At 44.5% G+C, this 27,380-nt stretch overlaps 1 protein-coding gene across 7 annotated transcripts in view; it reads left to right on the top strand.

Annotated features, from left to right (window-relative positions):
• Positions 1-27,380, top strand: part of GRIA3 (glutamate ionotropic receptor AMPA type subunit 3) — a 268,497-nt gene that overhangs the window by 48,573 nt on the left and 192,544 nt on the right. For all 7 annotated transcript variants that reach the window (XR_009257263.1, XM_058714193.1, XM_058714191.1 and 4 more), the window contains one exon: positions 24,531-24,770. Coding sequence is in view for 6 of the 7 variants with exons in the window: in XM_058714193.1 (XP_058570176.1) it covers positions 24,531-24,770 (240 nt within the window). In the remaining variant the exon portion in view is untranslated. The remainder of the gene's footprint in view (positions 1-24,530; positions 24,771-27,380) is intronic.

The following is a 27,380-nucleotide window of genomic DNA, read 5'->3' on the forward strand; positions in this document are numbered from 1 at the left end:
AAAACGTGTGCCCAGGGGCTCTGGATTACTAATTGGATGCTGAGAGGGAAGTGCCAGATGCATGAAGTTGGGGCAGTGGGGGTTGGGGGGGGGTGTTAAGAAGAAAGCTAAAGAAGTCCCAGTTCTTTAAGGACAACCTGTCATCATTTGCAGCTGAGGTGCTGAAGCTATCTCAAGACCGGATGCAAGGTCTCAGCTAGTCCCCGGTGGGGTGGGTGGGTTTTGGTGCCTGCGAGACTTCTGGTGCCACTTCCAAGTGGGAGAGGCCAGTGCCCTCAGGCTGAACGTTAGCTACTTGAGGGAACCTTATTGGGATGCCCTCCTAATCTTCTCTTGAATACTACCCCATGTTCTGGCATTTTCTTAATTCACCCCGAAGGTCCTAACCAAACCTAACCCACCCTGTGTCCTCTGCTCTCAGGACACTGACATTAGCTAATACAGAAACGATTTTTTTCAGGGGTGTTAATGATCACTGATACCTCATTTATTCCAGCTGCTCCACGTGTCCTACTTTTTTTTTTTTTTTTTTTAATTTTTTTTTCAACGTTTTTTATTTATTTTTTTGGGACAGAGAGAGACAGAGCATGAACGGGGGAGGGGCAGAGAGAGAGGGAGACACAGAATCGGAAACAGGCTCCAGGCTCCGAGCCATCGGCCCAGAGCCTGACGCGGGGCTCGAACTCACGGACCGCGAGATCGTGACCTGGCTGAAGTCGGACGCTTAACCGACTGCGCCACCCAGGCGCCCCCCACGTGTCCTACTTTTATTTGAATGAAACCACCCTGTCAACCCAAAGCAACTTGGTAGAAATTTCTGGCACCTCAGTAGGCGGTAGGGGAGCGATTCAGAGACCTCTAGGAGCATTTTGGTAGTCCTCAAAGCACACTATGTAGTCAACTCTGCTTCAGATCATTCTGGAAATACAACTGGGTACAAATTATAAAAATAACAAAAAATATGGGAAAATTGCCTACTCAACCTATATGTAGGGCCTCCCAGCTGTCACCTTATCTAATTCTGTAGACATTTTGCACACCTACTCTGAACTTGGCGCTGTGCTAGCTGCTGTGGATACAAAGAAGGCTGTGACACATCTTGGGGGCTCTCAGTTCAGCAGTCCAGCTGGGGTCTCTAACGAAACTTCAAGCTGCGTAGCTGATTGACAGAAGAAATAAAACAGCAGAGAAAGCCAGCAGCTGTTTGCTTCTAACCACTTCCCATCAAAGAGTTCCCTCCCTTGTTTAAATACTTCTTTTTGTTTCAAACACAAAGAAGATGAAGATCTCCATGTGAAAGCACCTAATCTTAGAGGTAAAAGCTAAACAAAGAGCCAGAGATCAGAGGAGTGAAGTCTTCAGTGGGCAAATTGCTAGTCTTTTCCCAAACAAACCAACCCTGTCCCCTCCCCCCCCCACCACCACGAGGCCTTTGAAGAGGAATCCACTAATTAAGCCCGTTTTTACCATGACAATTCAAAGCATTAGCATACTGGAGTAGGATACTGGAGATCCCTGGAAACCAATGGCAGCAAACCCTTGGTGATTTAACTGGACTATCCCCCCCACCCTCAACTGATAGAATCAAAATCCTGACTTGAATGGAATGGTAAACTCTTCAAGTCGGAAAGAACCTTAGAGATCATTGAATCCTCATATTTTAGGTAAGGAGACTGAGGCCCAAAGAGATCAAGTGACATGCCTGTGACCACACATCCAGCAAATAGCAAGGCTGGGACCAGAGCCCAGAACTCTTGAATGCTACTTATGTATTCACCTAGTCAGTCAAGTAAATTTCTTGAGCACCTTACTATGTGCCCGGCAGTATGCTAAGTTCGGAGGCAGGGGCTGCACAAGTGGTCTCTCTCTCTGCCCTTATAAAGCTGAGAAAGACCGACATTGGACAAGTGACTGGTTGCTTATAAGTATGATCCGCACTGTGAAGACAAGTACAAGATGCTGTGAGAGCGATCTAGCCTTGTTGAGGGGGTAAGAGGTCTCCCTGAGGAAGTCATGGTTCAGGCTAAGAGACAGGGGATGAGGGCGAGTCCACTAGAAGGATAAAATTGTCTCTGTGGGTGGGGGAAGAGATGTGAAGGGAGAGAACATTCTCGATAGCATATGGCAAAGTGCAGTCAACTCGAAGCAATCCCAGCTCCCCTCTCAGAGTCCAGACATCCTTCACTTTTCTGAAAAATGTTTTTTAATGTTTATTATTTATTTTTGAGAGAGATAGAGACAGAGTGTGAGCAGGGGAGGGGCAGAGAGAGAGGGAGACACGGAATGTGAAGCAGGCTCCAGGCTCTGAGCTGTCAGCACAAAGCCCAGCGTGGGGCTCGAACTCATGAACCGTGATATCATGACCTGAGCCGAAGTCAGACACTCAACCGACTGAGCCACCCAGGCGCCCCTATCCTCCACTTTTTATAAAGCAGCAGGACCTCCAGTATATTTTATTTCTTCAGAAGTATGGGTATGGTGGAAAGAAAGGCATGGTAGCCATCTGGACCTATTAAAATAATTATTAAATCACTTCTCTGATTAAACAGTTATTTTTACTTACCAGTGCCCTACACCGAGGCAGATAATCAGTGTTTCAAGCTTCTGAAAAGGTCACATCTTCATCCTTTGGCAAGGCACCTGAAAAGAAAATAAACCTTTAGGCAAAGAGTAGATTTTAAGGGACGCTCACTGAAATCGAGTCTACAGCTTGAAGTAGAAATCTGGAATGGTGGAATTTTCACACATGTATGCAGAAAAGGATACACACAGCAATATGTCAGCAGGCAGAGACCAGGCCTTACCCCCTTCCAGCTCTCATTAGAGGCGCCTTGTCCACGAGGGCAAGCCACAAAACTATGCAGCAGGTGCTAACCCCGCAAGGGACTTGTGGTCCTGCATCCCGGATGCGGAAGGACAATTCTGAGGCTCTCAGAGGTCCCCATTTCTGCCATGTCACTTTGAATGTGCTTATAATCCAGCCCTCCCCCCACGCATTTCACCTCGGGTTAAAATTAACTGTTAATGTTAAACTGTGATCAGTCACAGGCAGCTCAATAATACTAAAAGCTACCGTTTCGGGCACTCTGGTTTAGATGCATTATATCATTGAACCCTCACAGCAGCCCTTTGACCTGAGCTCCATTCTTGCCATATTGCAGGTGAGAGAGCTGAGCCTCTGAGAAGCTGAACAATCCGGCCAAGGTCACACAGATAATAAATCTCCCGCCCTAAGAATATGAGCGCCCCGAGGGTGGGGATTGTTGTCTGCCTTGCTCACTGCCATATCCCCAACATTGAGAACCGTGATTGACACAGAACGGACTGTTCCCTTTATACCTCATCTCTTTAAGTGCTTATAATCTCTTATCTGGAAACCGTGGTGGGTTCCCAGCTGCTCATCTTCACTGCCATTGCCAGGCTCCCCGAGTTTTGTGACCCTTCCTGACATAACACTTAAGCTTAGGGCCACCCCTTAATGAACAGCCTCCCAAATGTGAGATGGTTCCAGCCTCACATCCCAGCTCTGACATTTGCTGCTATGTGATGCTGGCCAAGTCATGTTACTTGTTTGAGCCTCGAGAAGCCCTTGGAAAATCGCTCGCCTTCCCGGAGCCCCGGTTTCTTGTTTATGTCCCAGGTTCCTTCCGGCTCTCCAGCCTTCATGACTTACACACTGGCACCCCAGATCTCCAGCTTCCCACCCCTAATGGCTTACCTCCCCTTGCTGAAATCCTGCACATAGGTCTGGTGCCTCGAGAATTTGCTGGGACTTCCATGACTAAGGAACCTGCCTGCATTTACCAAATATGCAGAATTCAGTGACTTCTCACCTGTTTTGAAGAGCCATCCCCACTTCTGCCTTTATCCCTACCTAAGTCCTTTTATGCTTAAGATCTAGAAATGAAAAAATGACTAAGATGTCTTCTGCCAGGGAATTTGACGATCAGGGGTTGAAGCCACGAATAGTAAGTATTTGAGGGGAAGTATTAGCTACATAAAGCTGTTAGCTAGTTGAGAGGAGCCGGAAGCCTTCCTGTGAATAATTGCCATGTCCTTCCCTTTTTTCATGTTTTCCTTTCCTAAAAGGAAGGGCTACGCTAAAATTAGGAAAATAACAGCCCCCGTTTTACAGCCAGAAATATTCCGCACATTTTCTTCTTGCTTCCTTCCATTTTCATGAGTAACATCACGAGACCCTAGGAAAATAATGCTGTCCTTATACGTGAAAATGATACTTTTGTCCCAGGCACTCCTTCTTAGGAACTATCATCAGAAGAGTTCTCTCACCTGGGTGCCGGGGGTCTGACCAATGATGCAAGTCCCACTGGTCCTCTTAGCAGCCGGCCTCTGACTTCGGCCTCAGCAGGGCAGAGAATTGCCATCCGCTTCCGCCATTGCCTGGGAGTCTGTCACTTGCACAAACGGCCACAAATACCTTCGTGGTCCTCATGCCACTCCCCAAGGCTTTTTCTACCCTGAAAGGGTTTGTGCTTCCTCTCCTGGAATCCAATTCACAAATGTTTCTGACTCCGGAATACTGATAGTACTATTATAACTAGAGTGGCGAAGCGATACGTAGGGGCAATAATTATCTGCAGGATGGGCCGGTTGAGGGTGAGCTTCTTGGAGGAAATTACATTCCAAGCAGGCAAGCGGCGCCATCCCGGCTCCCTGAAATTGATTGGGTGACAATCCAATTACAACATGTATCTGATCGTTTCATACATTGTGGCAACATAGTGGGATCAGGAGACCCCTCAGTTCAGGACAATGGAATTTTCTCCTCAGTGCTTGGCCCGCTCCTAATGTAATAGCCGCTTAAAACATAAATAAGGCAGGGGCGCCTGGGTGGCGCAGTCGGTTAAGCGTCCGACTTCAGCCAGGTCACGATCTCGCGGTCCGTGAGTTCGAGCAGTCGGTTAAGCGTCCGACTTCAGCCAGGTCACGATCTCGCGGTCCGTGAGTTCGAGCCCCGCGTCCGGCTCTGGGCCGATGGCTCGGAGCCTGGAGCCTGTTTCCGATTCTGTGTCTCCCTCTCTCTCTGCCCCTCCCCCGTTCATGCTCTGTCTCTCTCTGTCCCAAAAAAAAAAGTTGAAAAAAAAAAAAAAACATAAATAAGGCAATGGCAGCTAATGAAATAATAAGTCTGCGTTAAAGGGCAAGGAATTCACTGGCAAATGTGTGAGATCACAGCAACAATACACCAGGAGATAAGGCAAGAGGGCGCAAATGGCAAAATCTCTTCTAGAGACGCATAACTGGATTATAAGCCCAAACAGCAAATATGCGTTGAGGGCCTTATAAAAACGAAGGTTTATTTGCCCTTTAAATGGGCCAATAAAATTAAATCGGCATCCTGTGCTGTGTGCTGAATACCTAATCAAAAATCTGAAACAATAAAAAAAAAAGGGAAAAAGCAAAAGTAGAAAAATCTAACATTCCAAACAGTGTAGAACAATGTAGGAAGAGAGCATACTTCCAAATAACACCTCCTCGTTGCACAGCAGATTCCAGAGCAGCTGCGTCTGCCCCTGGAAGCTGGGGGTCACCAACTGACTTCGCAGTTCCTCAAAAGCAGCGGCTGCTGGGCTCTGGGGTGGCTCCAGAGGAAAGGGAGGAAGGGATAGGGCGGGCAGGGCCAGAAGGCAGGTGACTCTCCACCAAAGAGGGATTCACAAAACTTGGAAAGCTAAAGCAGTCCTTGTGAGGAGGAATGTTTTGTGGTACTCAAATAATGTCTTTTAAAGTCTCTTCCCTGTAATCCTTCCAAAGCTGCTCATGTCGAGATCTTCACAGAAAAAGCACAACAAAAACTTTATAATACATAAGAATACAGTAATCCAAGCTCCGGAAAAAAAAAAAAGAGAAAGCCGGTGCTTTGCTGCTAACTGATGAACATGAAGCACAGTAAAAAAAAAAAAAAAAAAAAAAAAAAAAACTCATCTTCCAAATGATTTCTAATTTTGATGGCCAGACACAGAAATATTTGTTTAATGAGTGACAGCACGTTGATAATACTTTTCTGTATTAGCTGGGTAGGTGCGAAAGAAGGGAAATTGTGTTATCATTCAATTATTTTTTTTGTATCAAATAGATTCACACGCTCTACTCAGAGAAATTATTAATTATGCACAAAAGAGGAATTTTGACTTAGAAATCTCAGATAGAAATTCATTGTGTAGAATGATTCCAGTGGTCAGATAAACAAGCGTAAAGATAGGGACAGAATGAGTCCCAAAGAATACTTTGCAAACATTTTCCAGTCGGGGGTTCTTAGCAAAGGCGGCACTATCTAGAGGTCATCGCTGTGCCTCCAACCAGGAATACATGGAAGCTTCTCTGAATAAATTAAGTGCATCTGCTTTCCAGAGAGAAAGATTCTTCAATTTTCTAAGGGCCGCTCTTAGTTTTTTCAAGCCTCTTACAGACCAAAAGACCCTTTCACGGCTAAGGGAATACGTGCTTTGTTTCCTCTGTGTCTCTCCCAGGCACCTGTCAGAGGACTCTGTGCCTTCAGATGCCATTCTGCCTGGCCAACGCTTCTGTTCAGTGCTTTTGGAGCCGAGACTCCTTCTTAGGGACAGATAAAGACCAACAGGGGAAGGAACATTGGCCGAAGTGGGCGTCTCAAGGGCAAAGGGTAGTTAAGACATAGTCGTAGAGTCACCGTGTCTCTAACATTACTCTGGGAAGCCTGGGCCCCAGAAAGATTGATCTCCAACCAACTTCACAAGAGATGCCTTTGCAAAAGCAAAAAGAGGCAACTGGGCTCCCATTGTGCACAGAGACAAAAATCATGGGGCGCCTGGATGGCTCAGTCGATGAAGCGTCCGACTCTGGATTTCAGCTCAGGTCATGATCTCACGGCTCATGGGATCGAGCCCCACATCGGGCGGGTTCCGTGCTGTCGGAGCCTGCTTGGGATTCTTTCTCTCTCTCCCTCTCTCTATGCCCCTCCTCTGCTCGCATGCTCTGTCTCTCAAAATAAATACATAAACTTAAAAAAAGAAACTCTTAAAAATTAAAAAAAAGAAACAAAAATCACAAGCAATAAAATAAATACTCATAATTGACTAATTACTGGTACAGTTGGCTGCTTTTCCCCCCAGAGAAGGCGTCTTCTATATGATTTCTGGAGCATTTAACCAAGTGCAGCTGTAATTATTATTATTCCTATAATAATAGGGTTTCTACAGATCTTCATATTTTTACATGTTTTATACTCATTATGGCTAATCCACAAAACATCTCTTTAGGATATATAAATACTGTGTTGCCAGTATGCTGGAGAAGAGTGAGAGCTCAGAAAAAAAGGTAAAGTGAAGCTCACAGAGTCAGCAGTGACTTAGAGACAGAACTGGAGAATTCTGCTTTTTCAGTACCTGTTCATGCCATGAGCTCATTAAGTGCTTACAGTATGAACCAGATTACACTGAACGGGACGCAAAACTAATGGCACACATGTCGTGTGCGTCCTGGCTCTCCAAAAGCTTCTCGGCCATAGGTAGAAGTTCACTTTCACACACACGAGGCCAGCGGGCCACAGCCTGGTTGAAGCATGCTATGGTCAAGTGCCCCAAATGGGGGCTTCAGTCCAAGTGCTGCTGACACTCAGACAAAATAGGTCTCGTGGGGGATTCAATGGGCACCAAAAGCTCCATGGAGGAGGGAGCTTCAGCCAGGTGTTGAAAGGTGGGCAAGAATTGGAATGGATGAGAACACAACATGACAAAATGCCAAGCAGTAGGAATGAGTAAGATGTTGAGCACAGAGAGCACAACTTGGTTGGAGCAGAAAGTTGCTCTCTACTGGACAATTGTGGGAGGCAATTTTGGGTAGATCATAAGCCTTAATGATGTCGGACCATGGGGCAGAAAACAAACATGCACTGTTTGCCGAGTACCGACCGCGTATGGCTTTGTGCATTTGTGTTTTCTAACGCGAATTCCAGGCTGAAGGGTTTGGACTATGTGACAGGCAACGGGGAGCCGAGGGTCCAGTCGCTGCATCCCAATACCTAAAATAAGACAGTGTATTCAATCACCTCACTCACATGACCCTGGTCAGCCTCTGAGGATTTAACTAGGGTGTTTCTATGACTAAACATGCAGTTTCTCTCAGGCAATGCCACTGTTATCTGAAAGTATGAAGCTTTTAAGGTTGCGTGGCCCTGCACGAAGAGAATTACAGAGGCCTGGCAATTCCTCTTTTTCTTTGATCCGATGGACAACTCTGACATGGTCGGATGTGCTCACTGGTAGCACATAGTTACAAGTTTAATACGTGACCGAGAAGCAAAGCGCTAGCGGGGGCTACTTATTCTGTCTACGGCTAAAACCACCTTCTACAGGTTCCACGTGTTGACTTAATTCTAGCTATTTGCAGCTACTTTTGGTCAGATTCTTCCCCGTAGAGCAAGTTAGGCCCTTCGGGAGACACAATCTTGCTTTCAAACCACTGAAGGAGCATGTGCAGGGTCGATGCAAGAGGACTCAGCTGTTCTGTGTCGCTGCAAGAAGTTCAGGTAGGAATCCATCCAACTGATGCTCTGCACTAGGGGTTTCTCTTCGCGGCTCGCAAATGGATCGAGTTCTGGAAGAAGACATGCACTCTGGCCGGCACACAGAGTACCGGAGCCGTCCGTTGTAGCGCGTCAGCTGCAGGCTGGAACAGAAGGACTCTAGGTCACCAAACCCAGCCCCACGGCGCGCTCCTATTTTGGTGGGAAGATGCACTGACAGTCGCAACTTGAAAGCCGAGTAACACGTGTTCCCCAATCACTCCCATCTGAGACAGTGGGAACAGAGATTCCTCCAGCTCCCATCCCCATGTGACAATTCAGTGGGACTCCAGCCGGATGGGAGGAAGGCAAGTTCAGATGGGGGCTGGGAGGGTCTAGGGAGGAGGAATGGATTGGGAAAACAGGAAAAGGAGTAAGATGGGACTTCTGCAGAAGGTGATACAGTGGGGACACGCAGGGCTAGGCTTGGGACAGGTTGTAGAGCTACAATGGCGTAGGTGGTAACGAAATACATTTTATTTAAGGACCCAAAACACACATGCATGTATTTGATAACCTAAGCAAAAGTTTTGTGAAACTGTACTTCTTCTTACTACATGGATACACTTTAGCATTTTTCTGTTGTATTTCATCTGCTTTTTAATGCTTATTTACTTTAAGAAAGAAAGAGAAAGAGAGAGAACAAGTGGGGGAGGGGCAGAGAGAGAGGAGAGAGAGGATCCCAAGCAGGCTCCGCACTGGCAGCGTGGAGCCCAACGTGGGGCTCGTACTCACGAAACCGAGATGATGACCTGAGCTGAAATCAAGAGTTGGATGCTTAACTGACTGAAGCCCCCTAAGCACCCCTCATATATTTTTTTTAAAAGCCAGGTCATGACTCACTACATTGACTTTATTAGTGAGCTGTGCCCTTCGATTTGCAGAACACTTACCATAAGGAAAGGGAGGCAGGATTAGTTTTTCCTTTGTCCTTCCCTCATCATAGACCCTGGTGTGCAACAAGTCAGAAGCAAGATTGAAAAACTGGGGTGTAGGATAAGCATGGGGAAGGTGGGTTCCAGGTCATACGGAGGGAGAAGAGAAAAGTGGCAAGGAAAAATGAGGTTTTGCTGGCACTGGGCCAGCTATGAAGGCCCTAGTAGGAGATCATTTGAAAGGGCACTCAAAAGTAGAACTCTACAGTTTCACCACCCAGCATGGTACTTGCTACCGTTCAATAGATGTTTAATGAAAACCATCTGTTGAATTGACACAGAGAAGTTGGAGGCTACCTGAACAGCCTCGTTCACGTCTGATCAAAACACAGTGAAGATCGGAATCTACCTTTAGCAAATAGCAAATACGCCACTTCAGCACAGTCCTCCATACTGTCGTGTTCTTAGAGTTCATCTGGCCAACCAATCCACACTGAAATGGTCATGAATGACAGCAACCGCAGGTTGCCCCTCCAGGCCACATTTGTCACCTACCAGGGGACTTCACCATCCTAGCCAGTAGAGGTGGGTGTTTCAAACCTTGTAGTAGTTAATGGAGAAGACAACTGAAGGCAAGAAGGCTTTCGAGGGGCCCTCAAACCACACTACAAGGCAACTACTTACTCTGCCTACCCATTAGCCGCTTCCATTACCCATTAAACAACACCGTACCCGAAAACAAAAAAGTATGAAAGTTGCTAACGCAAGGCCTAGAACAGAGTAGCAAATAAGTGCTGGATGAATGAGAATCTAGCACAGTTGGTTGGGCAGGCGCGGGAGGCAACTGTAACGGGGCCTACTAGACCAGCACTGTCTGCGATGAGGGACATGTTACCATGTTGCACTTTCCGATGCCTGTGGCACTCAAAGTGTGGACGGCGTCACTGAGAAATTGAATCTTTAATTTTCTTTAACTTCAACTAATTTTAATTCCAATAGCTTCATGTGGCCAGTGGCTACCAGATCAGATGATCTAGACAATCCAGACGGATCTAGACAATCACTACATGTAGGAAACACATTTTGAGTGACTACCTATCTCTTGTTAGCACCCTTGGTAAAAAGCTGGGTGTTTTTCTTTTTCTTTTTTCTTTATTTTTGAGAGACAGACAGAGCATGAGCAGGAGAGGGGCAGAGAGAGGGAGAGAGAGAATCCCAAGCAGGCCGCGTGCTGTCAGCACAGAGCCCGACATGGGGCTCAAACTCACGAACCGGGAGATCATGACTTGAGCCCAAACTAAGAGTCCGACGCTTAACCGGCTGAGCCACCCAGGGGCCCCAAGCTGGGTCTTTTTCTAAACAAACCTCAAGACCTGAAATTCCTCTCTTTCAAGAGATGTCCTTATTTTTTTCAGGCAAAGGAATATGGGAGGACTTAGGGAAGCTGGTTTCAGAGGGTGGTGTTCTCAGATTTGAGCTAGAGCAGCTGTAGACCTAGATCAAACTATCTTTAAAATAGAGGGTACTGGGTCACCTGGGTGGCTCAGTTGGTTAAGCGTCCAACTTCGGCTCAGGTCACGATCTCACGGTTCCTGGGTTCGGGCCCCACATTGGGCTCCGGGCTGACAGCTCAGAGCCTGGAGCCTGCTTTGGACTCTGTCTCCCTCTCTCTCTGCCCCTCCCCTGCTCACGCTCTGTCTCTCTCTCAAAAATAAATAAACATTAAAAAAAATTTAAATAGAGGGTAGCTGGACCCTGCAATGTCCTGAGAGGGCTGCTCAGGTTTGCCTGAATATAAGCTCTGTGCTTGACAAGACAGACACGTCTGAATGGACATCTTTGGCATAAAGTTCTGCACAGACCCTGAACGTCCTCCCACACCTAGAATGAGGAATTATTTTCAAAAATCCAACCACCTGAATTTGAATTAGAAAAAAAAAAAAGTGCTTTTAATTTAAACTTGCCCTTTTTTCCTAGAGAACAAATGGATTTTTTGTCCTCCAGGCTGGCAGAACATATTCGAGGGAACTGAGATTGTAGAGATTTTTAACACAGCAGTAAGGTGAACTGTTTCACACAACCAGCAATCCTGGGTATTGTGAGGATGGCTTCTCAATAGTTGTTTCCCATCAGGATTACATTTGGGCAATTTATAAGGCTGCTTACTGTTTCTTTAAACTTTTTTTAGGTTTTTAAAATGTATTTATTTTGAAAGAGAGTGAGAATGAGAGAGAGAGAGAGAGAGAGAGAGAGAGCAGGGCAGGGGCAGAGGGAGAGAAAGAGAGAGAATTCCAAGCAGGTTCCTCACTGTCGGCACAGAGCCCATCGCGGGGCTCGATATCACGAACCATGAGGTCATGACCCGAGCCAAAACCGAGAACTGGACACTCAACTGACTGAGCCACCTAGGTGCCCCAAGACTGCTTACAGTTTCTTTATAGTCTACCAGCAAGCAGGAATGCCGAGGACTACGGACCCCAGGAGCTGAGCAGGCATCAATTATTCCACTTACAAAATAGGTAGGCCATTTGCTTCCTGGCCATAAAGGGCAATGAATCAGCTTTTTGACCTTAGGTAATGACAGACTGTTTGAGTTAAAGGGTAGACTGGAATAGTTTCCCAATTCTTCTGATAGTTCATTCTTTACCAGAAAGCACTTCTCTGTCTCCTTTCAGTGTTCTCTTCTTTTTTCACTTCCTCCCCATAAAACTCAGTGATAAATGATAAAGATACATGATCAAAGATGATGATACCAGGAAAGAAGAAAATCATTCCAGTTACTTTTTTTTTCCTTGAAATGCAGACCTATGAACATGTCTGAAGAACCAAGGTCAGTATTAAGGATCATTTGTATTACCTAAACCCCAAGTGTATTAAAGATACATTTGGAGCAGACTGAAGAACTCTAGCCAGAGTATTTATTACCTAATTGTTGTCATCCTGGAAAGTGTAGGGGCGAAAAATGAAATAGCCTGCCAAATAATTCTGTCCTTGACCCTGTCCTCTTCGGCACTTTTGTCAATAACTTGGATAATGCTACCCAAAGCTGGCTGATCCAATTTGTAGATGACAAATAATTGGGAGTGATAGCTAATAAACTTGTTAACCAAATCAAGATTTAAAAGGCTGGGTCAAAATCATGAGGCTATTTAAAAAGGGTAAAAGGTACCAGAAAAGGTATTTAGCTACAAAAAAAAAAAAAAAAATCAACAGCACATGTCCAAGTTTGGGAGAAGCCTGGCTTGGCAGAATTCTTCCACAAGATACCTAGGATATAAATTTAAGACCACAAAGTAGAAGGAGACCCAATAGAATTGGATAGTAGAAAGGTTAAACAGAAATCAATGCCATCCTAGTGAGATAGATATATAAGATGTCTAATCCAAAACAGAGTCTGCTGCCTTCTGGGTGGGTTCAACCTCACTTGCAGTGCAGCACCCACTCCTTGACACGAAATTCTAAGAGTGACATTTAATGAACTGAAACACGTCAAGAGGAAGATGGTCAGAGTTGAAAGCCTGGGATCTGTGACTTACATCTGACGTGCTAGAGGTGATTAGCCCGCAGAAGAGAAGGCACAGACAGGTAGGATGTATATCTTCAGATGTTTGAAGGCCGGCCATTAGAAGAGGGAACAGATATTTTCCGTGAACTTCAGGAAAAAAAAGAAGGAACCATAGGCGGTGAAAGTGGCAGAGAGGTAGATTTGCGCTGGGTGTAATAAAGAAATTTTGATTAATTAGAGCCACCCCAAAGTAGAATGAACTAGTTTGGGAAGTGGTGAGTTCACCATCATCAGGAGAGCCCAAGGGGAGACGGAATGGCCACCTCTAAATCGAATTACAGAAGAGATTGTTGCACTGTTACGAAGCTAGAGGGGGTGACCTAGGCCATTACGCTCAATATTAAGAATGTGATGCTAAGGAATTCAAACACAGTGGGAAATAAAAGAATATCTTCCCAGCTCACAATGGAGCTACACATTTTATTATGTTTATATGGTTTTGTTTTGAATTCTGAAATCTTTCAAGCGTACATAAGACAAGACAACCATTAATTAACTTTTAAGAATAATTTTTGTTTAGGGCATTGGCTCACCACCCCCCCCCCCCAGCACAGGCGGCAAAATTAAAGAAAAAGAAAATGGGTTTCAAATGGTCTCATGGTATGATATCAAACTTGAAGCTCTTACCTGTCTATGACAAATCTTAGGGCTGATTCAAAGGCATCATAAGAGTGCATCGTTTTCCTGCCTGGCTTTAGAAATTGTTTCATTGACTGCGACTGGATCACTGGATCAATTGGTTTTTCAATTAAGAACTGTGCTAAATCCCGTGTCAAATGAGTTGCGAGTCAAGACGGGTCCCTGACTACTTTAGATGATTCGTAGAGAAACGTGGGTGAAAGTCTCACCTGTTGGGATGAGCACTGGGTGTTGTATGGAAACCAATTTGACAATAAATTTCATATTAAAAAGAGAAGAAAGGCAGACACTGGGGCTAGGAAGAATGATGATTTCTGCTGAGTTATTTGCTGTAGGGATAATGATTGCTGAGAGTCAAGGACCAATACTCCTTCCTCGCTGACACTCAGCAGCTTTTGTAATTTTTCAAAGGAGAGTTTCAGCTGTTATTTCCATTTATTCTCAGCACATCCCTTTGAGGTGGGCAGAGCAGCTGTTAGGTCTGCGGGCTTAAAAATGACAGGCCTGAAGCCTAGTGAGGTAACTGACCCAGGGTCACACAGCAAATTAGAGACTGGACCATATAAAAACCCATTGCAGTGCAAAAGCACTGAGAAATAATTTTAAAAATAACATTAGTAACAGACACCATTGGATCAATCGAGCATAGTCTTGTATGAGAGTCCTAAGCAGTTTGAACATATTGATTTAATAAGTACAACAATGTTACGGGGCAGAAACTTGTTATCCCAATTATTATAGGTATAGAAATGAGGTTTGGAGAGTTTAAGTAACTATCTCAAGGCTGTTCCACCAGTAATTTTGACCTCAAAAATAAACTCCAAATCACTCTACCTCCATTGCCACAACTCAGATCCAAACTACTCTCCTCTCTCACCAAGACTCCGGGGCTAACATTCCAAATGTTCTCCCTGCTTTCATCAATGCCCCTTAAATCCAGTGTCCATACATCAGCTGGACAAATCTTTTGAGAATGTAAATCAGCTCATGCAATACCCATGATCTTTCCAAGATTTCCTCCCATGGTCCTTAGGATAAAGTCTAAGTTCCTTACCAGGGTCCCACAAGGTCTTCCACGGTCGGGTCCCTACCTCCTCCCAGGCTCCTCCTGCACCTTTGTCTTTACTGGCCACACTCCAGCCAGGCGAATCTTCTTTCAGTGCCTCAAATGGGTCAGATGTTGCCCTCCCTTAGAGCCTTAGCAAGTGCTATTCTCTCTGCATGCGATGGTCTTCTACTCTGAGGTGTCAGCTCAAATGGCAGGTCCTCAGTTAACATTTCCCTGAAAGTCACCTTGTCACATGGTCTCAGGGCACCCTAATACCGCCCCTCCTTATACTCACAACATGATGACCATACATTGGTATGGTTCTTTTATTAATATTTGTTGCCAATTCTAGACTTTAAGTGCCATGAGGACAAAGACCCTATCTGTTTTGCTCACTGCTGCATCCCAGCACCTAGGCCTTTTGTGTCACACCGTAGGAACTCAAAATGTTATTTGGTGAATGAAGAAATTAATTGATGAACAAGCAAAAAATTTAAAACTACTGCACTCCAACGCTTAACCGTATTATCGTGATATAAAAGGGCCTAAAAAGCACCCCATTACCCCAACCCACCCCAGCATCTCTCGTGCATTTCTGATGCTGTCATGGAAGGGTGGATTGCACTTACAGTTGCAAAACGAATTTTCCAAAATACATGTGTTCATATGTTAATGCCTGCATTTGCAAGCCGTTATATTCAAGTAGGATCAAATGTTGATAATGAATGTTTTCTTTGCCAGCGTTTAGATACGTGCCATGTAATTGCAAAAATAACTAGTTAGACTGTCGGAAGGCAGTGTACTCCTGAGAGCTGAACAAAATGTTCAAGGGAATTAACCCAAAGATGGTAATTAAACCATGGAATCATCAGCTGGAGAATGGGGCTGATACCTTCTTCTGCCTCTGATACCTTAGAAGCACCCACTGTGGTTACTAGAACCCAAGGCCAAAGGGTGTTTAGTGGGGAGGAAGAGGCTGATCTAGATGAACCCAGGGAAGGTATGAGCTGGCTACTATCCCACACCTAGCCCACCACCCCCAACTTTTATCTAGTTCTCCCTCTCCTACATCCCCAGTTTAAACGCAAATAGCCAATTTAAGAGCAAGACCAGGGAGGTATCTGCTTGTATGGTGGGCTTTGAAGAGTTCAAAATACCCACCCTTCCTGACTTTCTACAACTCCTTTGGGTTGTTCTAGACATGTATGCATTTTCATTAGGTTAAGGTATTGTTCTCTGTAGAGAGTAAGTCATAAGCTAACTCTGCGGTTCTCATATGGGGGGCAGGGAGGGAGGAGGGAACAGGTAGTGATGTTGCCCCACCCCCACCCCGCTTAGGGGATATTTGACAATGTGCTGAGGCATTTTGGGTTTCACACCTTCCGGGTGGTGCCACTGGTATCGAATATCACAGTAGACTCCAGGGCTGCTTATCACAACAAAGAATTATCCAGCACAAAATATCAATAGGCCTGCCGAGGCTGAGAAACCTTGAACTGACTTATTTGTGAAGATTCGTTGCACTTTTTTGAAATTTTTTCAATGTCTTACTATTTGTTTTTCAGAGAGAGAGAGAGACAGAGCGCGAGCCCGGGTAGGGTTGGTGGGTGGGGTGGGGCCAAGGGAGAGAGAGACACAGAGTCTGAAGCAGCCTCCAGGCTCTGAGCTGTCAACACAGAGCCTGATGCGGGGCTCAAACTCACAAGCTGTGAGATCATGACTTGAGCCAAAGCCGGATGCTTAAGCGATTGAGCCACCCAGGCACCCCAATGAAGATTCATTTCTTAGCCCATTACCAGCTCATACATAGGGCAGATTCTTGCAGAAATGGGAGTTGGGGGAGTATATTTGGATAGGACACTTGGGAAAGAAAGAAAGAAGAGTGAGGTGATGGCAGTGCCAGTGATGGACTGGGGGAAAGACAGGCCGGTAACCAGCTGTGAGGAGGGATGAGAACATGGCCTGACGATGAATAGGAAATAAGATACCGCAGAATTGATGGAGCATCTCAAGAAAATGGCACACGGGGATGGGGCAGAGAGAGAAGTCACAGATAACCCTGAAGACCCCAGCTTGGGTGACTGGAAGAAGGGCAGTGCATTAGGAGAAACAGGGACAAGAGAAGCAGATCCACAGGCGGCAGGTGGGAGTAGAGAAATAATACCCTGAGCGTGTGAATATGCAGGCCTCCGGGTGAGGCTATTCTGTGAGCACTCAGAAGCGTGGATCTGGAGGTCAGGAACGTGTCTGAGGCTAGAGACATCTACTTGGAGGGCAGCCACGTGGACATGGCGAGCCAAGACCCCTGCTTGACACACAGCAGGAGCTCCATAAGTGTGTGTTGAATGAAAAAAAAAAATAGATCATTTGGAGTAAGAAGAAAAGAGGGCCCAGGACAAAATCTTTGGACACATCTTCATCGAGGGAGTGGAACAGGAGGAAAGTGAGAAGGAACAGTCAAGTTTAGTGCTCTTAAAACAGAAGTGAGTTTCAAGAGAAAGGATTTGGCCCACAATATCAAATGCTGCTCTGCGGTCAAGTTGAATGATGTCTGTGAATAGAGCTGGGTTTGACAGTGAGCAGGTCACCGTCAAACTTGAGAGAGCAGGTTCGGTGGAATGCTGGGAGCAGCAGCTGGGTCCTCGTCCCATCATTAGTGACGATGGGAAAGAAGGAGTTAGGGGCACCTGAGTGGTGTAGTCAGTTAAGCATCTGACTCTTGATCTCGGCTCAGGTCGTGACCTCATTGTTCGTGAGTTCGAGCCCCACATCGGGCTCTGCGCTGATGCCATGGAGCCTGCTTGGGATTCTGTCTCTCCTTCTCTCTGCCCCTCCCCGGCTTGTGCTCAATCTCTCTCTCTCTCTCTCTCTCTCTCTCTCTCTCTCTCTCTCAAAAGAAATCAACTTTAAGAAATCTTAAAAAAAGGAGTTAGAAAGATGTTTTAAGGAGGTGGCATGGATCAAAGGGGAGGTGGGATCTTTTAGCAAATTTTTCACATGACAGGAAGAAGACAGCATTGAGAGACTAAATGCACAAACTTGAATAGCTAATAGCCATTATGTATCTCCTGAGTACATTAATTGTATTTTTGAGCTTCCTGTAAAACAAAGTTGAGGTCATGTGCAATTGGAGTTCAGTATATCATGTGGAACTCGAGAGCCCCAACAGACAAAGTTCAGTTCAATTTAAGGAAGAGCTCCATAGCTTTCAGAGACACCATGCAAGGGAAGGGTACTTGTAAGTAGTGAGCTCTCTTGTCACTAGAGGTATTCAGGGAGCGGTAATATGACCTCACAGCAGGCGGTTCCTGTACTGAATCAGAAATTAGACTAGATCATTGGTCTCCAAACTTTGAACGTCTCATATCCGTAATATTTTCAGGGGGGAAAAGGGTGAGTGGAGTATAGATCGATGTAGAGTTACCAACTTTTAAATTTTGCTATGTTAAGTGCATTAGTTTTCTACTTACTACTATAACAAATGACCACAAATTTAGCAGCTTAAGATAGCACAGGTTAATTATCTTCCACTTCTGTAGGTCAGCAGTCTGGAAGGGGTCTCACCAGAGAACGTAGTGGGCCTGCATTCCTGTCTGGAGGCTCTCGGAAAGAATCCATTTTCTTGCCTTTCCCAGCTTCTAGACTCTGCCCACATTCCTTAGCTCACAGTCCCTTCCAGCTTCAAAGCTAGCAGTGGCTGGTCAGGTCTTTCTCATACAACATCACTCTGGTACTCTTTTTTTTTTTTTTTTGCCTCGTTCCTCCACGTTTAAGGACCCTTGTGCTTCCCTGAGCCACCCCGATAATCCAGGATAATCTTGCTATTTTAAGGTCAGCTGATTAGCAAGCTTAATTCCATCTGCAGCCTTAATTCCCCTTCAGCATGTAACCTAATTCAAAGATTTGGAGGATTAAGACATGGACATCTTTTGGGAGGACATTATTTGGTCTACCACACAGATAAAATATGCGTGTACGTATGCATGTACACAGCCACACAAACACACACCATTCCTCATTAACATCATCACCATTTCAGAAGAGAAAGGACTACATACAGGAATGGAAATAAAAATGATATAAAGAAAAGGACTGTCATTCCTAAAACAAAACAGTTGTCAACCTTACTTTAATACACACACACACACACACACACACACACACACACACACACATGCATATTTCACCAGGCTGAAAACTCACCATGGACCAACACTACAGCTTTAGAAAGCACCGGACTATATAATCTCATAAGATCCCTCACAGTTCTAAGTTTCTTTGATCCCCTAGAATTCACTGAACTATGGTATTACCTGGAGAACCTTCTTGTGATGTGTCTCCATCGGTCCCTTCACAGCTATATTTTTCTTCTTCCTGCTTGCTTCAAATGTGATCATTAAGTCAGCAAGAGACTTCAGTTTCCTTTTTTCCCCCTGATTCAAAAGGCTATGAAAAGTGTTCTGTAAATGATATGCAATATTGCTATTCTGATCTTTGGGGTAATCAAGTTGTTTGACATTTTTGTAATGATGCCTTTTGGAATATGGGTGGTGTAATTAGCTGCTACATTGTACATTAACAATACCTGTCCCGACCCTATAGACTTGGGGACTATAAATAAAAGCGTGACAGCTGGCTCCAGCCTTGCTTGTCATTCACCATTGAAGAGAACACAGCCGGGAGCTACACTAGAGTCCCCAGGAATCCAGGATGTAGTCAGAAATGGCATCTTAAACAAGAATTTGGTGTTTTGTTAGCAGGAAGAGATGGAGACAGGCACCGTTAGGAAGGAGATGACCAAGGTATTTCCTACTGGGAGGGCACAGAGATCCCAAGAAGAGACAGCATTTTACCAGCACTTGGTGCATTATATGGGGAGGGAAAGATTCAGCAGAAATAGCACATTCTCAAGCCAAAATAGCAGAGTTGCATTCTTAAAGTATTACTCCGCAGGAATTAAAATAGGAAAGAGCACTGAAGAAATGTATAGGGGAAGGGTAAGAGAAGAAAAGCTACGCTCACCTGGTTACTCAGTGTGACACCGAGGGTAGTGGTTTCTGTGGGGAGAGTAACCTGATGGGGTTAACAGGGCAAAGTATGCTTGGAAGAACTGGAAAGAGGAAGGAAACAGAGAAAGAACTGTTTGGTTCCCACGTTATACGTTAGGCACCGTAAACATTTTCCATGTACCATTTCGTTTATTCCTCACCTTATTCCCAAAGCAACATTTAATAACTGAGACATTATATTTTACTCATGTCATTTATTATTGTCTTTCCCCCTCGCTAGTATGTAAATTCCAAGTGGACGGGATCTTTTTATTCTCTCCTGTATCTCCCAGGACCTACAACAGTGCCTGGCACATAATAGGTGCTCAGTAAATATTTGTTGCATGAATAAGTAGCTAGCATTAATTGAGTATCTATTATGTGCCCAGCACTGTAATAGATGGCTTCCCATGACTGAACTCATTTTAACTTTCGCAACCAATACTGAGACAGGCACTATTATTATCCCAATTTTACAGATGAAGAAACTGGGTTGGAGGCAGAGATATTGAGTAATACTGAGTGACTTATCCAGTAAGTGATTGCTTATTTCAACCTAGACAGTCTAACTCCAGAACCTGACTATGTAATCACTGTCTCATACTTAGGCTCATAGAGATAAGTGACTTGCACAAAGTCATGCAGTTTAAGACTGGCAGGGCTGTGGTTGAAACCAAGGTCTGACTGTTCCAGAAACTGTTGCCCTTTCTTCTATACTTCCCTGCTTCAGAAGATTGCCAAGTTAGTGATTTCTTCCATTATCATTTTACCAAGGGCTCACCTTCTGATATAAGCAAGTGGGTGTGGTTCATTAAGGATTCAGATAATGGTAACAGCATTCATCCAAAAGAATCACGGGTCCCAACAGATCACCAATCTGCCACCTGATCTTACTGTTGGTATTTGGGGCCGGAGGCAGATGAGGCATGGGAAACCCTGGTGGAGCCATCTATGCTGAGAGCCAGGCATTGAGGGGAAGTTACTTTCATGCCAGGCAAATCCCGACCCATGCTGTCCTACCTAGGTCCAGAGGTAGGGATGGCAGTTTCTTCCTGTCTTTGTGTCGCAGTTTCTTTATGAGACGGAGGCATCGGTGGGCTCGGTTGAATCAGGAGAGCTTTACTTTATCCCTTCACATATTGGACTTTTCCACATAACACTTCATTTGGAGAAATGATTCCACGTGAAAAACCGTGCTCTAAAAAAATCACTTCACAAAACAGTCTCTGGTTCCTTCTAGCTCAAACCTTCCTGGAATCTAAAAACACGGACACTGTCCTTTGGGTCAGCACAGCATTCCATTCAGCCTTCCTTTCTTTCTACAGCTAGGAATGGGCCCAGGGACATGCTGTGAGAGGCCATTCACAGGTCCCCTGGGCCCCAGCTTCTCTCAGAGGCCGTTAACCCTGTCCTCACGTGGCAGTTGTCTTCCCCATTGGGACTTCCTTTTTTTTCTTACTAAGTTTTTAATTTTCATTCCGGTATAGTTGACGTGCAGTGTTGCGTCAGTTTCAGGCGTACAAGATGGTGATTCGACAGTTCTGTACGTGACTCGGTGCTCATCACGATACGTGTACTCTCGAATCCCTCCCATTGGGCCTTCTACTTACATTACTTGTATATGTTGAGATAGAGCAAAAGTAACTCTGCCCAGTAGTATTTGCAGGACAGCTGTGCCTCTGTTGTTTATATGAAGGGACTAGAACATTTACTGACTTTCTCTTAACATTCTTCTTGTTGATGTCTGCCACCGTGTGTCTCTTGGACCACAGTAGCCTAGTGTTGCCTGAGGGTTACTGCTGATCTGTAATACTCCTAAGTCCTTTGTCTGAGCCACAATTCCACTCCCTCACACCTGCTTACTCACACATTTGTATAAGGCTTTCCTTTGTCTCGTTGTGCTTATCATATACATAGGCTGAAAGACATCACTGGGCACTCCTTCTTGCAGTCTGGTTTTCACATATTCAATATGATTCCCTTTTTATAAAGTTCTAAAACAAGCACAAATCACATTGTATTGCTTCGGGGTGTGTGTCTGCACATTTTAAAGCACCAAGGTGATGATAAACACAAAATTCAGGATAGTAGTTATGGAGGGAGGGCCAGGGGATGTCAAAACAGGGAGATGGAATAGAGGGGGAGACAGGTAAAAATAAGTTGTCACTAATGTCATAGTTCTTGGGTTGGGTGACAGTTTCATGAGTGTTCAGTGTGGGTGTTCATAAATAAATAAATGTCATGAGTAAAATATGACAGGTGCATATATGAACTAGTAATGTTTAATTCTATACCCCGGAGGTTCAAAAACAATGATTAGAAGAGGAATACAAGATTTGTTTTTTATTAGCCAGAATCTCACTTCCATAATATACTTTTATTTTGTTTCCTTCCAATGTGAAGGGCTTTTTTAAAACTCTAAGTGGATCTTAACTATAAGTTTGCCTCTCTTCAAGTTAATTTCCCCCTCAATTATTATCCATAACTTAGATTGGGGTTCTCCTTGTTGGAAATATATTGCGTTTCCCCATGAAACTACTTTGGTCTACGGTTCACGGATCCTCTTCTTATCTTGGGCCTTGCATGCTAGTTGCATGGGTCCAAGAATTACCAACTGCCGCCCGAATGAGGGTCAGTGAAGGGCCATGAGTGCTTGTTGCCAGATAAAATACGTGATTGCTAAATTTGAATTTCAGGTAAACAACAAATAGTTCTTTAGTATTTTTATGAATTTGAGGCATACAGAATCCTCTGTTTCACTTGCTAAATCTGGAAATCCTATCCCATTGGGCCAATAACCACTCTTTAATGTCATTATTGGATTGGGGTCCTAGGGAGTATGAGTTTTGGAGTCAGACTGATTCCAGTTCAAATCCTGGCTCCTCCACTCAAGACAGAACATTTTTGCCTCAGAATTCTTATCTGTTATATAGAAATAATAGCAATATGTCATCAGGTTGTTGGGAATATTAAATAATACTTGTATTGTACTTAGCATAGTGCCTGGTACATACAAAGCTCTCAATGGTTATTATCATTATTGTCAGTTTTATATAGAAGATCATGTGCACCAGCCAAGATCTGACCTCCATTTACAGGATCAGTTTGGGAATCGACCTTCCTTAGCGTCTTCCTTGGTGATGACCAAGGCAAAGTAGCATCTAGCCTCTTCCTCTTTGTTTCTGAATACTTCTTTTGGCCCCATGTCATGAAGTGCCCCAGATTCACTTCTGCAATTGGCTCTCTATTTTTACTATAAAGACCTTTTTTATGTATGTGTTTGGGCGTCACTTAGAATTCCTCAAGTTGCAGGCTATTGTCTTCCCTGCCGGAGATGCTTAGGTGACTGGTAATCACCTTTGAGATGCTGTCCTTAAGCCAATGACTTATGAGTTTGGCTAACAAAGGGGAACAGCTTTGATCAATAATCAGTTTAAATAGAATGCAGGGAAAGCAAGATCCCGCAGATACTGAGAACTCTCTGTTTCTCACAACAGGGTGAAGAAAGAAATTAATTGGTTTTCCACTTGCCTTCCTCCTACTCCAACACCTTCCTTCTTTCTGGTGCCCCGTGCCTTCACTGTTTCTCTCTTCAGGGAGGACTCCAGACCCTTTACGTTCTCTTCTCCGACCCACCCTTCCCTCTCAAAACTTACCTATCTGTTTACACACCCTCCCCAGTGTCTAAGCGGACGTAGGACACATTAATTCATCTTAACGTGCTAACAGCTTAAAAAGATTCTATTTAATCCCCTTCCCAAGCCACAGAGGTTTTTTTCAACACCTGAAAAAGTAAGCCTGACAGTGGCTTCCTAGCAGATAAGGGAGGCCGTGCAGGATTCCTTAAATCACCCGGCATTATCAGCTGCCTGTTCTGTCTGCTTCGCATGAATGGAAGGGAGCCGTAGAGCAGATAATCTAAAGATCATTTCCACTTGGTTGGGGAATGCACCACACGGTGTTGTTGTAGCTGATTTGCTTTGCTAATTATGGTCTACTTAAGCTAATATTGAATTTGGTTCACATTTTTTAAGCTCATCTGGGCCAGAAGAGGGAAGAGGTGCCGGTGTGGCCTACTTTGAAACGAAAAGACATAAAAGCTCTATGTGTGAGCTGATAGATCTAGAAGGTAAATGCAAAAGGAACAAGATAGAACTTTGCCAACTACACCTCCCTCACGTGACTCCTTGGGCACCGAAAGGCCAGTCCTTCCATTGGCCTGCCTAGAATCTGGAATCTTCATCAGTGGCCTACATTAAGGGTCTTCATGATAACGTAACTATGGCTGAAGCATTACGTAACCTAAGAGGAGCAACACGTTTCCTAGCAGACACGTTAGCAACCTGCCTGACGCAATCATCGGTCCATACTGTCCTCTACTGGAGAAAGTACCAAAGGGGTGGGACACCAGACTGATACTGGCACGGGTACACTAAGAGACCACTGGGAAGCTGTGGTGTGAGTACGAGAACACCAAGTGCCTTGTGGGTGAGCTGGGAAGGTTGCTGAAAGAGGGCAAGGCGACCTTCACCTCTTTCCTTCCCAGTTTCTTAGTTTCTTGCTCATGGTAGACATAGACAATATGCAACTCTATCAAATAAATTCTTCCCTTCCTTACTCTTCCGCTGCTGGGCAACTGGCCAAGGGCTTCTGGAGATTTCAGAGACCTTGGTTTTCCCTTGAGGCATGTCATTTAGAGCCAAGACTAACTATACACTGTCTTTCCAACCCTACAAGCTGCAGCAAGGGACTGTGGGGCTATTGAAATGTCTTCCTCTTTTTCTCATTGCAGTCTGCTCCCAGTTCTCAAGAGGGGTGTACGCCATCTTTGGATTCTATGACCAGATGTCAATGAACACTCTGACCTCCTTCTGTGGGGCCCTACACACATCCTTTGTGACGCCCAGCTTCCCCACTGACGCAGATGTGCAGTTTGTCATCCAGATGCGCCCAGCCTTGAAGGGCGCTATTCTGAGTCTGCTGGGTCACTACAAGTGGGAGAAGTTTGTGTACCTCTACGACACAGAAAGAGGTAAGAAGAGGCATCTGCTCTCCTCTTTGAATATTCATGGAACAGTGGTATTCGGCCTTCTTCAACTCCTGTTGGTTCCCTTCTCTTTTAATAAATAAAATTGAATACTCTTTTAAAACTGTATTTAAATTCAAAATGAATTTAAATGAAGGGGCACCTGGGTGGCGCAGTCGGTTGAGCATCCAGCTCTTGATCTCAGCTCAACTTGATCTCGGGGTCGTGAGTTCAAGCCCTGTGTTTAAAAAAAAAAAAAAAAAAGAATTTCAATTAAGACCAAAACATTGATGCGCTGGTAATTTTAGAATCTAGTTTTTCAAACTACATATGTCCTCCCACCCCCGGCCCTGAAAAGGGGTTTGGGACTCTCCTGGATGAGTCACTGTTGTGGAAAAAGAACCCTCTCCCCCCAAAATAATATATGTGGTCTAAAATTCACAAAGTAAAAGCAGCTTTGTCTAAAATAGAAAGAGGCATAAGCTGGAAAGTCTTGGAAAATTAATCCTATCACAGAGTGTGATTATCCCCATTTCATAGATCAGAAACTGAAGCCCGAAGAAATGCGCTTTTTCACTCAACCATTTCACCACAGAGGTGGGGCTGGTGTCAAGGTCTCCTGCTTCTCGGGCTTGTTCTACCAGACCACATCAAGTCTTCAGCTTATAGGGCCTCAACAATTATCTTCTGGAAATACTGAATGGAGAGTAGCTAAACTGGGCTTTGCGAACGGATGTTTTTTTCAAATAGTGAGGTAACATCCTGAGGACATGTTCTATTGAGACAGTCTCAGAAATTAAGGGTCTGATCTTCAGTGGTATACAGTTAGGTGTATTCGTTAATTATCTAAAGCACACACGTTATAATTCAGCTAAGTAGACTCCTCTAAAGCCCAGTTATCTTTGAGGGGCTCCTCAGGAAAACCAAGGGATCCTATTACTGGAAGACTCAAAAAAAAAAAAAAAAAACGTGTGTTTGCCCGTAACTCTGGTTATAGGCTGGGCATGGTTCTTTCTGACTCAGAGAAGGCAGAAGCAAATGGAAGGCCTGTCTGCCCAAGTAGTACCCAGAGAGGTTTTTCTAGGTAACTTAACCTGAAGGACCATTTTGTTTTTGGAAACCCAAAGAACTCTTCACTTCACTCCCATTTTGCTGCATCATCAAATGCTGTAAGGAAATACTAAAGCCTGTATTTGCCTCATGGTACTTACTTCTAAAATATTATCAAATTTCATGAGCCTAAAGCAGGAGACCAAGTTCAAGCTCTGCCATTAACTAGCTCTCTGATGTTGACCAATGCACTGAAGCTCTCTTGGCCTTGTCTCCTCCCCTAAGGTACCCCACTTCTTAATGTAACATTCTATAATTTTGTTGAGATATTATACCAGACACAGGATACTTTGTTTCTGGCTACTAACCCTAGGTTCAGTTAATTAGTCAAGCAATTCTGCAAGTTGTTATCAACACCCAATGGTGTGTTCCAGTCTCATGATAGATGATTATATAATAGAGTTCCAATGGGAGTGGACAGAAAAGGACATTCATGAAACAATCTATGAACAACGTGGGACACTATCAAATTGAATACTACACTACAGACTCTGATTGCTATAAGAATTGTGAAAATGAAGCACTCCAGGAAAGTAGAGTTTTCAGAGAAAGATGGCTAGAGGATTTAGGCTTTAAAGGATGTGTACGTTGTGGACTGCAAGAGAAGAGGGAGATTTATTGCAAAGCAGAAGATAGAGTTCATGTATTTGCTCCTCATCTCCCATGACCCTTCTTTGCCCATTAGCTGTCTGTTGGAGGAAAGGAAACAAAAGTCCATCGAGGTCTGTTCCTTATCCCTGCACCTCTTCGCAAATCACCTCACTAAGTTGTTTGGACAATACTAAGGTCTTAGAGCCAAAAGAAACCTTTCCTACTCCTGTGTGTTGATATTTGTTTTCTCTATAGCCATTTAGCTGGTGAGACTAATCTAGTCTGCTTAAGAAATACTTTCTGTAGGGGCGCCTGGGTGGCGCAATCAGTTGAGTGTCCAACTCTTTATTTTGGCTTAGGTCACGATCCCAGGGTCATTGGATCAAGCCCCACATCAGGCTCTGTGCTGAACGTGGAGCTTGCTTAAGATTCTCTCTCACTCTCCCTCTGCCCCTCTCCCCCCACCTCTAAAATTAAAAAAAGGAAAGACTTTCTATTAACTTTTACACTCATTTCTTCCTTGGAAAGCCTTCTTAAAACACTGAACCATGACCCCATTCAGGTACTTTCAATAACTTTTATTGACCACATTGGGAAGAAACAAAGTAGTCTATTCTTTAAGACTCAACGTAATTATGCCTCAGCCAACTAACAAACCTATTGCTCCTATGTTACCTAATGAGAACTTTCCAATGGAGGCAGCTCCCATTATCCAGTGTTTCCCAAATGTGCCAGAACTATGCTTGGTCTCAGCAACTTCACTTCCACTGCTACCTAGAATTCTCTCCTTCATCTTGATGATGAAAATCCTGCCTATGCTTCCATTTTTCAGAGCCCACCTCAAATTCCACCTCTCCAAGATAGCCTTTTCTGGCTACTCCAGCTCATAGCCATTCATTCATTCATTCATTCAAT

Source organism: Neofelis nebulosa, chromosome X, assembly GCF_028018385.1.
Source record: "Neofelis nebulosa isolate mNeoNeb1 chromosome X, mNeoNeb1.pri, whole genome shotgun sequence".
Classification (NCBI taxonomy): Eukaryota; Metazoa; Chordata; class Mammalia; order Carnivora; family Felidae; genus Neofelis; species Neofelis nebulosa.